The sequence below is a fragment of the Schistosoma haematobium genome, chromosome ZW (genome assembly GCF_000699445.3).
Source record: "Schistosoma haematobium chromosome ZW, whole genome shotgun sequence".
NCBI classification, from domain to species: domain Eukaryota; kingdom Metazoa; phylum Platyhelminthes; class Trematoda; order Strigeidida; family Schistosomatidae; genus Schistosoma; species Schistosoma haematobium.
Genome location: NC_067195.1, coordinates 81107123 through 81124964, shown reverse-complemented (window position 1 = coordinate 81124964; position 17842 = coordinate 81107123). Strand labels below are relative to the sequence as shown.

General features: G+C 39.5%; 1 protein-coding gene across 1 annotated transcript in view; it reads left to right on the top strand.

The window, feature by feature from the left end:
* The first annotated feature begins 5178 nt into the window (after positions 1-5178).
* MS3_00004516 (uncharacterized protein) overlaps positions 5179-17842 on the top strand; it is a 67051-nt gene continuing 54387 nt past the window's right edge. The window contains exons 1-5 of the mRNA XM_051212443.1: positions 5179-5276; positions 7619-7913; positions 7949-8035; positions 8087-8200; positions 16597-16787. Of these exons, the coding sequence (XP_051072628.1) occupies positions 7631-7913; positions 7949-8035; positions 8087-8200; positions 16597-16787 (675 nt within the window). The 5' untranslated portion in view covers positions 5179-5276; positions 7619-7630. The remainder of the gene's footprint in view (positions 5277-7618; positions 7914-7948; positions 8036-8086; positions 8201-16596; positions 16788-17842) is intronic.

Here is a 17842-nt window from a genome sequence, read left to right as displayed (position 1 = left end):
GAATGCATGAAAACTCATATACATTCTTTGATCAAGATTGGGCCAGAACTGAAGGCATATCAAAATGACTCAGTAAAGTCTGTTCTGAGGATATTGATGCTGAAGTACCACACAAAGATACATCTGACATGCCGAAAAATGGAACCAGTCCTTATCTAGAAGGCAGCAGTCTTCCGTTGGTTTGACAGTCTAAAATCTCCCAAGTTTCCGAGTTCTGAGAACTACACCTACAGCTACTACCACCCCATGTGGACATTATCTCTGCACAGGCGAGGGATTTCCCCAGTATATCACTTTCCGAGACTCATACTTCAATGGATTGGAAAGGTACTATATTTAGCCTTATGTGTTACAGGATAAATATAACATTAAATTACGACCGTTTTGTTATGATAGATCTGAATTTATACGCAATGGGGTCATGCTATAAGTATGTAACTTCCTCAGAGCCTCCAAAATCTCACCCCCAGAATAAGCCCTTGAACGTTCGTATGCTGCATCATGAATAGTACTTGTGTTTCTCGTGCTGTATACTTAATAGACCACCTGAGGTCGCTTCTTTAATAAATAATTCATTCCTTAAAACTATGAGAGGGGATGTAAAGGACAACCTTTCCAGGTATTGTTGGCAAGTGATTTCAGTGTTATTGGGCTCTCCTTTTTAGATAATAATGTCAAAATAATTACTGATAGTATGAATTTAATATAAAAGTTCAGATTGTCAATAAATGTGGCTCAAAAGACATGTCCTCTGATAGGATCGTGAAATTGATTGAGGCACTGTGAGATCAGACATTGAAGGGTTTTCTTGGTTGAGCGACTACAACTCCGTTGACTTGTAAGAATATGTGTCTAGTTAAACTGATGTGATCAGTATCAATCCTTAGAACACAACTATACGGTGTTTATTGACCTCTCGGACGTCCCAGGGTACTCGATACGTTAACCGTCGAAGTTTGCATCAGAAACAGAATTCTATGGGTATAAAAAGGTGTCTCGTCATGTATCTGACAGATTATCCAATCAGGCGTCAATAAGCTGTCAGAGTCACCAGTACTCTGTCATATTGGTTTCTCGTGATAAGTGAAGTACCACAAGGTTTAAACCTTAGGCAACTATCCTTATTGTTCATTAACGGCCAATCGAACACTGAAGACCAAATGCGAAAGAAATACTTGACTTTGACGATATCACTACCTTCAAGTAGACTTATATAGGATCCAAGACTGAAATACCAAGAGCCTCATCATTCTCAATATCAGTAAATACAGAATACTAATACTAGGAACTGGCGATGTAGTAGTCACCACTAGCTTCCTCGGGAATTTGATACCCTTCATTGTACAAAGTAATTTGGGAACCATGCTTCATGATACTCTAGGTATCTCTTCAAACTGGCATTAAGCGGTCGGTAAAACAAAACCACGTTTGGGGATTCTTCCCAGAATAGCTAGTATCCTGAATTTTTTTCCGGGGTTTGACTAAAAGTTCATCTGCGAAAAATCCACCGCGTTATTTCTTCTTACCTTGAGGAAAATACCACTCTTCTGGAGCGCGCAAAAATATTGTAGATCACCAGCGTAGACGATCTATGTCGAATGATCGGAGACCTACTCGAGTAAGACAGGAACAGTGTGACGAACCAGATAACGTTGAAGACACATCTCGTGGCCAACACCCTACATGGACTACCGCCTTGACGTATCAAGGTACCATAGATGCCTTGAAGACGGTACAACACAGAGGACGTTATTACATAAATAAATTAGTTAAAGTAGATACAAGCCAGAGTAAGACCACTGCTGCATGGGCCATTCCATGGTGTACGATGAACTTATGCGCGTCGGTTGCCCTTGACCTTGATAAGTATCGATGATTTGTTCGATATTCAGTGACCCAACCGACGGATGATTTGGCCAGGGCTTGGTGGAATTTCACTGACCCTACAATACTACTGAATAATAGTCGGCGTATCCAGACGAATAAAATCTATATTTACCAATTTTCGTGAGTAATGAGCAGTATGTCGTGCACAAAAGTGATTTTTATAGGATGCATAACCGATCCCCTTCAACCGAGAGTTTGTCCAGCAAAAGTAATAAAGCCAGAGTCAGTGTTAAAGATGAACAACACTATATATTTCAAGGGTTTATTAACTATGCAAACCCTACACAGCTTTCTCAGGAGCTCTCAACTAACAGTCGGTACATCATGGAAGGACTGGTGAGAAATATGATCACGATGCACCACATTTCACTATGACCGAATACATCAGAGGCAATTTTCAGCAACCAATCACATGTAGGAGAACAACCATTAAAAATAGAACTTAATAGAGCTGTTGATTGCTTCATGTTGTTCCATGAATGCTGCCAGGAGCCGTAGCATCAAAGAACTGTTCTGAAAAGTACACTGACAGGAGCAGCTAAAACGAATCTGTGTGCAGTCGTCTCAGGTAACATCGAGTTCGGTGGGTTCACGTGTACCTAAAGAAGAGGGGCCGACTTCACAGAGGTCTATTTTCAGCAAGATAAATAAAGAAAGTCATGACCTAACCACCCGATTCATCGACAATCATCCAAGATCTTACAATGTACGTATTGCAACAGTGGTTGTTACCCCCAAGGTGAACGTAAAAAGACGATACGAATTAAGAGTAATCAGAGTTCTCATGTCAGAAAAGAAAAGCCTGTTTCATTGACCGTAGTTGGGAAATCAAAGGCTGATCATAGTGGCAAACCAGTTCTTAACATCAATGGAAATATTCAAACAAACGATACAAACTGAATTTAAATCACTTATTCTTCTTCGAATGAAGTATGGTGAGAGCTCTGAGCCCTGAATCCTTCTAAGCATGATATTGGGCTGACAAAAGTTCTCGATAATCAGGTGATGCCACAAAATATCTCTGAGGTCACCTCGCTAAATGTTTATAGACTAGTTAGACAAATAACTTGAATGGAAATTGATATGGCATCTGAGCCTTCCAATTAAAAGGGCTTAATATCATAGAATAGAGAGTGAATAAAGTGGTCAGAAGTTTTTTTCCGTTCACTGGTCATAAAAAAGCGAGAACCTGAAAAGGGACTGAGACTGATATAAGACGCTCGCGAAAGAACCTTAAAATTGTAATTTTTGGGTGGTGAGTCCTCATTAGGAAGTGATACCGAAACCACTTTCGGTGCAACACGGACCTACTTAAATGGTCTTCAGATCATTCACACTAACGTTCAGAAATTTTGTGGTGCCAATGTACCCTAACAACACGATTTTCGAAGCCCAGCATATAATTACTGAAGAGACATATTCAACAGTTGACACGAACAGAAGGTTAACTATGGAGAACGCGGGAACACTAATTCAATATATCGGATGTCATGGCTCAGCCTTGCAGGCGTGGTCATCCTTGAGTAACTTTTTTATTCATATTAAATATATTGTTCTATCCCCAGCCTAAATGTGCTTGTTAAATAGTCCAGTTATATCACTAATTGTCACGATACGATAAGTCAGGGTAGACAATGATGTGACTTCCACGAAAGATTTTATACATTAGGTAGTCACATCATGACACATCTACAATTTTATGATCAAGTCTACTATTAGAAGAGTACTAATGACGAAGTGGACCACAATTCTACAATTTCTGAACATATGATCGAAACCAGGTGTGCAAATAATTCCTTTAGGCTGGATGCAACTGCAGTCTGAAAATTGACTGAATCAGTCTGTAGAAAAAAGGGAACATAATTTTGGAAATTTCACACCAATAAGAGCCGATAGAAACTAGGAGCGTGAAGATGGAGGAGTAGCATTGTCTGTCAGAAACACTATCACTCTTACCGTTTCCGAAAACATATCCCATGAAGATAGGATAGAAGAACAGATGTGGCTTGATTGCGGTCTGCAAGTTACCTGTTGATAGCTTGGATCTGACATCCCTTAATGATTTTTGTCTCACGAAACCGAAGTTTTATGAGGACGCTCTAACGATGTTCCCTAGAGCAGAACAAATTAGTTGTCAGCTGACTATCGACGCTCAAGGGAAATTATGGGTAGATGAAAGTGCTTACTTCAATATATGTTTGAAGCTCCATCTGCCGACGCAATAAAAATGAATTGTGATCAACTGGAAGATCATCATCGCTAGGACTAGCAAAGACAAGGTAGTCTCCTGTCCTTTCCAAACTGAAGCTGAAACTGAAAGAGCATGCAATGTTTTGGTGGTTTGTAGTAAGCAAGTCATGGAACTTCCCACCAAACGATGCGGAGATGGTGCTATCTGTCAACTCTCCTTGAAAAAAGCTCAAAGGTTATCATTGTTCTGTAGGTAGTAAGAGGGATTACTGTAAAAGTTATTCATCAGTTCCTTCTGTTATTAATTTTCAAGTATATAGCTCATCTGTTTTCAAAAGAAATATAACAAGATCAATAGCCATCCAAAAATAAGCTTCCCCCATCCCATGGACAAAACAGTCAATTCTGTCTAGTAAAAGTGTCTACATGACCTTTGGGAATACAGAGGTAAATAGGTAAAGCATAGGGGAGGTACCTGTACCTGTGTTCCGGCCTCATAAGGATTTTGGGGTGACAGTGGGTCATGATATTATGACCAAGACCCACTGCCGGGAGCTTGCAGCTAAGAGGTTTAGAACACTGTGGGCTTTAAGACGGACATTCGCCAAGTTAGATATTGCCATGTTCATTACAATATACACAACCCGGTTAAATAGGTGACTTGGATATCCTGGAAAAAATACAGAGGACAGCTACTCCTGTAGATCCCGGACCTCGGGGTTTTCCATTCAAATATGTGCTTGAAAAGCTAGACCTCTTTACTCTGTCCTACGGCAGAGTTGGTGACCTGATTTTCACTCATATAATATCTAGAAATGAGTTTGGGCCTGACTTATTCTCTCTTGTTCTTCCTACCAGATCGGAACGACTTAAGGGACAAAGTAGGTGAGTAGAAAAACCAAGAATGAACAAAATAGCTGTGGTATAAAGGTTTTCTCACCGAGTCATCGATTCTTGAAACCTGTTGCCCGAAGCGGCGGTGTTCGTACCTTCAATTGACTCATTCAAGAAAAAGATAGACACTCAGAGAAGCACTTTAGAAGAGGAATAACATAGGCTGTAGGCCTTCTGTTCCAATTACACTGATCTGATTCTGAACGGAATAGCGCTATATTCCAGTAGTACGCTACATCTGGGCGTCAGTGCTTATTTTGTGTCACGGACGTGCCATGTGTCCATAATTGATTGTCAAAGCAGTGGTGACTTGAAAACTGTTTTTTTGTTGAAATACCAAACTTTAAGCTCCAATGAATAATAGATTTCACATTTAAAAATGGTGTTGCCCTCATAGTTAAGTGGTAGAAGTATAGTGTGGACGAATTCTCAGCTAGTTATTAACCCTGAAAACAGCTTTATTAAGTGGTTAGTTTGCGGCAAAAAGATAGTTATGTGAATGCTAGATAGATTTCACATAGTTAATAAGTCTGGACGTCTTCTACAGGTTACTCTGCCTGTTAAGCGAAAAATTATCAAGAGGTCTCTCCTTTTGAATATCAGCTCTCCGTCTTCTCAAATTTTGAAGAGGATGAAAACAGTTAACTAGGGTGGGGATTAGAGGTTTTGAATTTTCATCTAGAAAGGGACATTGGCTATAATGCAGACATGTTCTGTAGCCAGGAAGATGAATGATTTTAGCGCAAAGCATAGAGTTGTTTATGTGCTTAGTTTGTTATAAAAACGATTTTTCATGGTTTAAGGTTCAGGGGTGTTATTGATTTGCCCGTTATATTCAATTTACAGAAACATTCGTCGGTATTTGATCAACTTAATAAGAAGGTAGTACACCTACGTCAATTATACACCTATACTTTCAAAAAAATCTAAATCTCATCGTAGGTAGTTCGGGTTAAGTATCCATCTCTTAATCAACGGGCAAGTACACTTCACGATCGTTTCGTATTACAACTGCAGAACATGTCTTATGAAGGTTGAAGAGGCATCCCTAACCCATTGCTTGTGTATGAAAAAAGTACTTATTGAGGGCAATCTTAACCATTTCCTCCATTGGCGCCTAACTCTGACTGGTATAGAAATAAGTTGATAAAATGCTGAGTGGTTAGATGAAGTTATGACACTTCACGAGACCACTGATCTTAATCTAAGTCTCATCGTTAGGTGAAGATTTCTTGGTAGGGATCTACACAATATTCGTGATCAATAGGTGACTTGTAAAAGGATGCGAAACTGTCCATTACAGTGCTTTCCCCCTCTCAGTTGGCAGTTTCATTTGACACAACTAGTACTAGATTATTACCAATTTTGTTTACTTCGTAGACCGATCGAGTTGTGTAATTTTTAATCGATAATGCGATATCAAAAAGTAACGTAAGTAATGCTTATGGGATTTCAAGCACATTATAACAACAGACTAAATGTGTGAGAAAACGAAAAATTTATGTCACGTCGATTAGGAGAAGTGATTAATAGTATTTGCACCGAATAAATATTGTCCATAAACAATCTAATTAGATGGCCAGCCATACATAAAAGCGGATATGTATTCATAAAATGTACGTAATTAGTTCATAATTAGTAGGTCGGTGGTTAATGCTTTTGTCTTTTTTTCCACTAAATCTGGATCCACCTACTTCGGTTTGAGTAACCGGGTAATATAATTAGCCCTTACACCTTAAGTGTGACTCACCAAAATACATACTGAATAAGTTGATTGATTTTTTCCCGAAACTAGTCATTATTAACAGACAATAACGATTGAAATAAAACAATTCATTTCAGGTTGCATACTCATCTGGCTTCATACCAGTTCACAGAAGTAGGGGGTTACACAGTCTTGTCATAATTAAGATTAGTTGGATTCGGTATGCTAACTAGTAATACTCATAGCTGTCCAATTCGTGCCCAAGTGGTCAAGTATGTACCATTATTAAAGTCAAAAAGAACTGGGTAAACACGATCTGAGGCATTTTATTTGCAACTTGAATCAAGCGCGGAATAATGTACAGTTGGTATAGGACCTGGCACAAATGTACACTAGTCCAAAAAACCACTCTGTATCAGCATAGCGAGATGAAATTGACAAAATGAATGTCGAGGCAGCAGAAGTATTAATGCTGGTAAATATAACAAATAGAGAACATTGTTCGAAAAGACATAAATGTACAGAATAAAAAGTATATAAATATATATTGAAACCCAATATTTAGGGCTAAATAAAAATTCACCTACCTTAGTGCTATTGATTTTAAGCCATCACTCGACGTAGGCAGTCTATATCTACGAACATGGCCTATAATATGGATTAATAACCTCATAAAATAATTACGCGCCTTGCTATGAGTACCCTTAGATTTTCTCCAACTTGCTGTCAGTTAGGATTGCGCGTCTCGATAGGTGGTGCTTATGGCACATGTACTACATGTTTCAACATCAAACCTTACATTTAAAAAGCTTGCTAACGCTCCACTATCATATTATTGTTAAAATAATTTTAATCAGCTTTGAGGCTTTTTTATAAGTCCATTAACTTTTGAAGTTCTTTTACTCAAGATTGTTGTTGAGATTTAGTGTTTTTCTCCTTTAGTCACCTTATTCAATGTCAGTACGTATAGAAAAGACACCCTTTACAAATTGCAATGAGAATCTTATTCAGAGTCACGAATTCGATGAGGAGTCTCAGAAAAATGAAGATAGTCGCAAATCTATAGAAGTTGCCGAGTATTTACTGGATAAAAAGCTCTTTTTGTCTGCTCTCGAGTACTATTTTGAACAGTTGGAGCGTGGTAAAAGTATAAAACTTTTGCATGAGTTCTTCACTAGTCCAAATTTTGTTGATAATTTGAACTTATCTTCTGTGGAGTCATCCAGTTTGTTGATGGGTAAGCAAATATGTTTTTTTTGATTATGTATGTAGGGAAATATCCAAGCCTATCCTCTTTGGATTCGTCAGATATTGGACGGATATCAGATGATGGGAATACACTTGAAGAAAAACTAAAAGGTATCTTTTTTAAATTCCAAAGTAAATCACGCCTGTTTACTTTTCTTCTAGTACTTGAATATGAGTTGCGCAAAAAGAATGATGAAATAAGTTCATTACGGAATGAGTTAACCAGTTTGGTAGCATGGGGATATAAAGGTGATGTACAATCTTCACAAACTTCAGGTAATTCTATTTACAGGTTATTGTTGCTCAACTTTATGTATTATAGAAATAAGTGTAGTTTTAATTCTTTTCCGAAACAAGAAGTGAGCTGCTTACTTAGTCTAAATTTGTGTTAAAATGATAACAAAATCACTTTCACAGTTCCATGGATTAGAAAAGCGAGGTTACAGAACACTCAATAAAACCATTTTTATTTTTATCATAAGGATACTTAAAGTATGAAATATTAAGACACCTTTGAACTACAATTATGATGTTAAAGGCTAGATATATACTAATCAAATGTAGGTCACAAAATTGATGCCTACAGCTTCACAGTCTTTAACAGATGTACGCTTCTTTTTTCCCACTGATTGTTTCGAATAATTCGATGTAAAACGCCTTGAGTCCATTGGTCAGTCGAATGCAACATAGAACCTGGTATGTATGTACATCTTTCCAAGTTCTCATAACCGATTATCACGGCAAGATAAAATTGTTTAGGCAAATCGCAGAGGTAGTAACAGTACTAGCGATAATAAAACAGATTAAGCATCGAAGATACGATTCGTGGAGGAAATATAAATTAATAAAATAAAAAAATTATAAGGAATTTAGAAACTTAAAACCTAGGTGAATACAAAGAGTGGATGTACTTGCGCCATCACAGACAATTTTGAGCAATGTCATTCAAAATTTCTAACCGCTAGTTACGATAATTAAGCTTACCTTGGTCAGGTATGTACTGCACATCTATTTCATAGTTCAATGACTGATGGTACATTTTGGTTTGGCCTCCCTTAGCTTTCTTCTAGCCTACTCTTACACCAGATGACATCGCCAGCCGAAGTAGGCGGTTACTCTATGCTCCCGAAATACACGAGCTAATCGAGCCTTCTAAATTCGTGCTGAGATTTCGTCAGGTACCAAACCATAAGGATCTATGGAAGTGAAGTAGTCGATGCTCCCAACTACTTCACTCACTACCGTTAATTTAGGTGGTGACACAAACAAGTCCTGAAGTAACATTTAACATTTGGAGGGAGAGAATCGCATCCCAAACATGCATTTTGAAGCTTAGCTTCAACAAAATGTAACTAGTAGTAAATTCATTGGGTTATAATTCTCAATTCCTGTTTAGTTGTACACTAATTATCGAAGGCGGTAAATCATGCTGTAGTTAAATACTTTGTTATCGGGTGTGTCTAGTAATATTGAAAATGTATTCATCGTGCCCTATAAGCTTTATTTTTGTCGAAAGGTATTTGGACCTTAGTTCATGTAGCTTTGTTTGAAAACCACTGATTAAAATGCAAGTACTTGAAAGAACTGCGGTCTCTGGGTCTAGAAAAAGTAATTTATTTATTATTTTATTATTTGGACACATGAGTATTGGTACAAGAGAGCGCCAATATATATGTGCCACACAAAACGATGAAAATTCGAGAGGAATACAAAGAAATAAAAAGAGAAAAAAAAGCTAAGGAGCGCAACAAAAAAAAGAGAGAACAATAACGAATAGATTGGTGTAAGGTAATGTGCTAGTAATCAGGGAACGCAAAGGTACAATCGGAAGAAATCTTTCAGTTAAGAGAGACACAACCACTTTTTATGAAGAAAGTAAAAGAATGGTACAGCAGGATCGCCACTGGCTTCTATTCTGAGCCATATCTGATAACGTCTCTAGCCACTGTGTAGCACCATCTCTCAGACCCCAACCAGGGAGTCGTGAAGGACCAACACAAGCCAGTCCTTTGCAGCTTTCTTTCATGCCACGACACCATGTCATGCACTGACCACCTATCCGCTTCTTCCAACCTGTCCCAGAGTCGGCAAATAATGCACGACGTGGAATCCTCTGGGACGACATTCGGAGAACATGTCCAAGCCACCGAAGTCGGTGTTTCAAGATGTTGACACCAATTGAATTATCATCTCTGTGCCCGAACACACGATGCCGAGCCTCTGCATTACTGACATGGTGTTGCCACTGAATGTCAGCAATCCTTCGGAGACAGCGATGATCGAACACAGAGAGTCGTCTAACGTCCTCAACTTGGAGAGGCCAGGTTTCACAAGCATAGAGCAAAACTGCTCTCACCGACGCGTTGTAGATCCGACCTTTTACAGCCAGACTAACATCACGAAGGCGCCATAGATGGCCCAGATTGGCGTAAGCCGCTCTGGCTTTCACTATACGTGCATTGATCTCATCACTCACACCCCCACCAGCACTTATGCAGCTACCCAGATACACGAACTTCTCGACTACGTCTATCTGCTCACCATCCAGGGTGAGTACAGGATTAGAATCCTACCAGTCTTGTAGAAGTACTTTGCACTTCGAAGGTGCAACGCACATACCATACTTACGGACACTGATTGCCAACTGATTAAGTGTGGATTGCATGCCTTGGGCATTATCGCACAGTAAGACAATATCGTCCGCATACTCAAGGTCAAGAAGTCTTTCTCCAGGCAACAGATCCACACCACCATTACTTACATTCATCAGAGCTGTTTCCAGAATGTCATCGATGGCAAAGTTGAAGAGGAATGGTGAGATTGGGCAACCCTGCCTAACCCCACTGCTCGAATGGAACAATGGAGAGAGGTGGTTGTATGCCCTCACTCTGCCTGAGGTGTTTTTATATAGGGCTTTCAGGATATTAATAAACTTCTCAGGCACACCCTTCTTCAATAGACAATCCCAGAGAACAGTTCTGTCCAACGAATCGAAGGCAGCCCTGATGTCAAGAAACACTACGATTGTTGGCCTTTGATAAGTATGGCGGTGTTCTAACATTTGGCGGAGAGTGAAGATATGATCAATACATCCTCGACCAGAACGAAACCCAGCCTGCTCCTCGCGAGTCAATCTTTCTGGGGTTTTGAACAACCTACGAAGTATGATGGAAGCCAATAGCTTGGACGCAATCGGAAGTAGGCTTATCCCCCGATAGTTGTTACAGGAACGACGTGAACCCTTTTTAAAGATAGGGACAACTATGTCTCAAATTATTTTAACTGAACTCAGAATTAGATAAAGCACATATCCAACCATAAAATTTACTTAAGTAACTTAAACCAACTGGTATTATCGAGTGGACTAATATAATTGTACAGAAAGAATTGACAACAATTACGATTGCCCTTTCTCGACCGTTGTTGCTACCTTTACGTGGCGGTCGGGCTTGCCTATCGTGATGAAGCAACCGAGCTATACTGGCTGGAACAACCGTTCCTCAAGGTCCTACCATGTCAGACAGGTCGGTTGAAGAGCGGTAAGACTAAAAGCAACAAACCCAAGGTCCGAAGGCGAAGTCGTACTGCTGACTGTACAGAGGTGTGACAGCAGTAAGGTGTTTCCTTCAGACAACCAGCATGACAGCGATGCTGCCTTCCCACAAGGAGGGGTGGGGTTAGAAAAGGTCGGCCCTAAAAATACACACCTCGCCTTATCCCACGGATATCCGTCTCCGGCAGTAAGGTCCCTAAAAGTACGGAGCTAACACAAGAATTACTCATAAAAAGGTTGTGTGTGGCCGACTTCAAGCAGTTGTCCCTTGGGCACTGCGGTCACGCTCTCAGGTCACTAAGACCGCCTCTAATCCAATTCCCTTTTCACGTACCTCCAGAAGAACCCTTCCACGGTGTGGGCAACCGGGAAGTGATAACCGCCCTCATACCTCTAACAGCACTCAAGACCACTGTATTCATAATCAACCTCCCTCTCCAATTCCTATTATTCCTCCTACATCGACTTTCACCTCTAAACTTATTTTTTCGGCTTCCTCCTCAAGTGTCACCATAGCCAACGATTCTAGTGCTCAAAACTCTGTCCCAGGTCTACTGAAACCTCACTCCAAACTACACATTGGAGCCTTCAAGTCAGTCAACAGGCTTCCTTGGCTAGAACCCTAGAATCTCGTACCATTGATGTATGCTGTGTCTCTGAAACACACATACAGGATCCCAGTGTGATCATTCACTTGACCTCACCTCGGCAAAACGGAGAGCCAACGAGATACACCCTACGTGTATCTGGTGACCCGATGGCCAGCTCTCGTGGACTGGCAGGAGTAGGGATAGCACTAAGCATGAGGGCGGAACAAGCACTGTTAGAGTGGATCCCCGTTAACAGTCGTTTATGTGCTGTTCGGCTAAACGGCTCCGTAAAAACTCGGAAGGATAGGGACACACGTCGTTGCCTTTTCGTCGTTTCTGCCTACGCTCCCACCGACTGCAGCTCAGATGAAGTGAAAGATGAATTTTACAGAAAGCTTTCTGAACTTCTTCAGAAAGCTAAACGCTCAAACATAGTACTCGTAGCAGGTGACTTTAATGCCCAGATAGGTAGTTTAAACCAAACAGAAAGGCATTTAGGTGGATATTTTAGTATTCCGACACAACGAACAGATAATGGTGACCGTCTGCTGCAACTGTGCTCAGACAATCGTTTGTTTTTAGCAAACACAAATTTTAAGCATAAGGAGAGACATCGTCTAACATGGCGACTCCCTACACTAAACCAACGATGGACTCAAATAGACCATATTGCCATCAGTCATCGTTGGAGAGGGTCGGTAGAAGATTGTCGCTCATTCTGGAGTACCTGCTTGGACTCCGACCACGCCCTAATACGGGCACACATCTGCTTGCGCCTCACTGGACGCAAAAAAGCCACAGTAAAAAGACCCATTAGAACCGAACTGAGTAGCGAGGAAACCAAAAGCAGATTCCAGGAACAACTGAGGTCGCGATTAGGTAGTTCTGAAGACGAGGCTGACCCAGATGTTGCTTGGAATGAAATACAAGCAGCTGTGGAAGCAGCAGTGACATCTATTAGCGACTTAAACCACAGAGTTTCAAAGAACCAGTGGATTTCTTCAAAGTCTATCACACTGATGGATTCTCGCAAACTCGTCCCATCAGGTTCTGAACATGATGAAGAGCGACAACAAATCAGATCTAGGTTAACCAAAAGTCTGAGGAACGACCATGAGCAGTGGTGGGCAACGAAAGCAAAAGAGATGGAAAAGGCGGCGGCTATAGGGAACACAAGACAGCTCTACAGACTAATAAAAGAAACTGGAATTAATAAGTCAAGTGTAAGTCAGACTATTTCGGAAAAAGACGACACTCTCATCTGCTCCCAGTCCAGACGTTTAGAACGATGGGCGGAACACTTTAGAGAACAGTTCAGCTGGCCTACAGCTACTCTACAACTACCCTCCATTCCCAGACAGTGTGAATGGAACATTGAAGTAGGTCCCCCAACTCTAGCTGAAGTTCAAAAGGCTATAGTTAATCTGAAACGAGGAAGGGCAGCTGGTCCAGATGGATTGGCTCTACAGGTCTTTAAGGATGGTGGTCCAATTTTAGCGATTAGGTTGACTAATATTTTAGCTAAGATCTGGGAGTTAGACGTTATTCCATCTAACTGGTCACAATCACTTATCGTCCCAATATATAAGAAAGGGTTAAAATCATCCTGTGACAACCACAGAGGGATTAGTTTAACTAATATAATATCTAAAATACTAGCCTCGATAATTATTAGACGCTTGACTAAGACTCGTGAACTGCAAACACGAGAGAACCAAGCTGGCTTTAGACCTGGTCGTGGCTGCATCGACCACATATTCACCATTCGTCAGATTCTAGAACACAGGCATACTTATCGGCGTCCGACAATGGTGATCTTTCTTGACTTAAAAGCAGCGTTTGACTCGGTAGACCGCGAGATTCTGTGGCAGTGTCTGTCATTGAAAGGCGTACCTCAGAAGTACATAAACCTTGTGAAGGCTCTTTAGTTGAACACTACTAGTCGAGTGAGAGCTTATGGCGAACCGTCATCTGCTTCTGCAACCTCAAGTGGTGTCCGTCAAGGCTGTCCACTTTCTCCATTTTTGTTTAACTTCATCATAGACCTATTGATGGAAATAGCATTCTCGTCGACTGAATTTTCGGGCAATGATCTCCTTCCAGGAGATCCACTTATCGACTTAGAATACGCAGATGACATAGTCCTGTTTGGTGAAGACGCTGACAAAATACAGAGTCTTCTGGTAGCACTGAGCAACAATGCCAGGATGTTTGGAATGCGCTTCTCTCCCTCTAAATGCAAGTTGTTGCTTCAGGACTGGTCTGCGTCAACACCTGAACTAAAGATAGGGAGTGAAGTAGTCGAACGCGTTGACAACTTCACTTATCTTGGAAGTCTGATCAGCCCTAATGGGTTGGTATCGGACGAAATCTCAGCACGGATTCGAAAAGCTCGATTGGCTTTTGCCAACTTGCGTCACCTATGGCGAAGGCAAGATATCCGTCTATCAATAAAAGAACGAGTATACTGCGCAGCAGTCCGTTCTGTTTTAATTTACGGCAGCGAAACATGGCCATTAAGAGTAGAAGACACTCGTAAGCTATTAGTATTTGACCACAGATGCCTTAGAAATATTGCTGGCATCTGCTGGGATCACCGGGTAAGTAATAGTGAGGTTAGACGCAGGGTATTAGGGAATGATGGTAAATCAGTTGATGAGGTTATGAATCTTCATCGACTGAGATGGTTAGGCCACGTGTTACGTATGCCTGAACACCGATTACCACGACGTGCAATGCTATCCGGTATTGGAAATGGTTGGAAGAAAGTTAGGGGCGGCCAAACCAAAACGTGGCATCAGTGCTTGAAGTCACTAACTTCTAGTCTGAGCCATGTTGGTAGATGCAGACTACTTGGTTGGGGTCCGCGTGACTATCGTAATCAATGGTTGGAGACTCTTGGTGACATGGCTCAGAATCGATCACAATGGCGTCGGTGTATACACTCTTTGTCTTCCCTTAAACTGTGAAATGAAAACCACTTCATATCTTTCTTTCTATGAACTAATTCTTTCTTCTTGTATTATGTCCTTATGTGCAATCTTTCTTTTATATATTAACACCATTTAATTAACTACTTCTATGAATCCGGTGTCCATCTTGTTGTGTTAATGAGGTATGGCAACTTGGACTGATGTATATATATGCCTGGTCCTACGTTGTAGCTGACTGACTGACTGACATTATATGGCAAGACTATAATTTATGGACGAACCAATCAGATATGAGATAACGAGTCACGAATACGGGCGCGGAATTCATCCATACATTTGGCTAGATAGAGTTTTGGCATTATAGCTGATGTCAGTTCGTGATGAAAGCCCTAAATCTAATTTTTAACCCTAACCATCAGCTGTAAATGGGAATTCTAACTGCTTTATAACCCTCATTTAGTTCTACTTAGTAGTTGTTCACTCACAAGGTCACTTCAGCGTCGCTCAAAGGTCGTCCATAAATTATAGTCTCACCCATTATATTTCTCTGAGTCACAGTAATTTCATAAGATGACATCTGATCTGTAAGTATTAAAAAACAATTACTGTTCGACAAAAATACAAATCTTCATAAACCTTTTTAATCAACTTAAAATGATAAAAATGGTTGAATGATTTAGGTTGGTCAGCTTAACAGTAAAATGTATTCTCCAATAAAATTATCCAAACCACGTGTCAATATGAATGAAAATCGGAAATAGCGGAAAATTTTCAACTCATCAACCAAAAGAACCATAAAACATTTATATCCAATTAGACCACTTCTTGTGGCTAATAATGGAAAACAGTTTTATATTTGTTAGTGTTTATTCTAAGTGAATTAAAGCTGAAATTGTTGGTTTACTTAAACCAACGGCTGTTGAATTTTAAATCATAACTAGTTGTTGTAGGCTAATAATCTTGAGATTATCGACGTTTTTTTTCTTTCTTTCTTTTTAAACCTTTTCAGTTAAACTTATCGTAGCTAAAAACTATTATTGTTCACATGATTCATTTCATTTTCATTTGTGATGAAAAATTAATTTCAACGCTCAATTATCAATTGTTTTGTTAGAGTTTTAGACTGTGACTCAAGCAGCATTTGAGCGTTTTGAGATGATGGAGAAGATTTGTAGCTCATGTCGATGGTTTGGTCGTGGAGCTTTCATCGTTCTTCTGAACGACATCATCAGTACGAACTCCAGGTAGAAGTTTGTGCTGATGATGTCGTTCAGAAGAACGATGAAAGCTCCACGACTAAACCATCCAGCTCAGAGAACAAAACCCCATCAAAAAGTATTTGAGCGTTTATGAAATAATAATTATTTTGGCATTTTGTTTATTTCTTCATTTGATTACTTCTTATTAATTGGCCTCTATCTAACTCAAAATTCTAGTGTGATATATATATTTTTTCTGATGAAATCGTTGGCTAACAGTTTTAATCAATGGACTGATTTATTATTTTATTTTTGTATAATTTAAGCAAGTAGTCAACATTTAATTGTTCCTTTGTTTTCCATTGATATATTTTGTTTCTTTATTGTTCCTTTACAGATTCTATTTTGAATAATCATTTTCGGTCGAATTTTAACAATGGTACTCAAAAAACGCTACCTCATGAACTACGTGCAATATCATTTTTAATTAATGAATATTTTTTGGAACAAAATTTTCGTTTAACTGCAATACAATTTGCTGAAGAAGTAGAAGAACATGGTCTGCATAGTCTGGAATCATGGCATGAAGTAAATGTTGAAAATAATAACTTTTTTTAGAGATAGTTATCAGAATCATTCATATACATTATCGTATCGGCACAAAATGTAAACTCTGTTACACATTTCAGGCGTCTACCATGAAATAACTACATCTTCCATACACTTAATATAATTGTAACTGTCATTTTAAAATGTAGACATGTAATTTTTCACTATCACTTTTAGGTTTGAGGTTGTGCCCTATTTAGATTGATTTACGTGAACATGTAGTATCAATCTCTGTAATCTATAAACGTGATTAATAAATTAATTTTACTTTATAAGATGTATTCATCACAGATTGATATCAGTTGAGGTACCATTTAGAATCAATGGAGACTGGGCAGCTCCTCAGTAGTGCAGGCTAACCATTGGATACTGGCCTAGTGGTTTTAATGATTAGGCGTTAATCGTGAAAACTGAAGGTTCTGGGATTGTTGGTATGCACTAATGAGAAGTCCCATACTAAAATGAAACAGCCGACCAATGCTACCTTCTTCTCAACGGTACATCAACTGAGATCAATTTGTGACTAATACAATCTACAAATCAAACTAATCTCCACAAAATCCCTTCAAGTGAATTAATTTTATTTTGCTTTATTTATGTACGTGTGTGTAGATTTGTGGAAATAATTTACCTTTAAGTTATCATTATTATTCTGTTGTTCGCATTCATGAATTACATGAACTTGGTATAGGTTTCCCGTGCCACATTAAACGTTTAAAAAATAGATTGATTTTTATGAATATAGATCACCGTCATATATGATCTATTTGTTCATTTCTTTGTATAATCTTTAAAAACTTTTGAGTTATTTAACTTGACAGTGGCTTTCACCAGATCTTTTAAAGGTTTAGTACTTTTATTTTATAGCAATAGGTTTTATGCAGCAAAACGACAACTTAAATGAACTCATTCACTAGGTACTTGGATGTGGGCCATACTCTAAGTGTGAGGGCTAACGATACTACCCGGTCGTCCAAACTGAAATGGGTGGGACAGCAGGGTTCTAACCGGAGACTCAATTGCTGAACACCAAA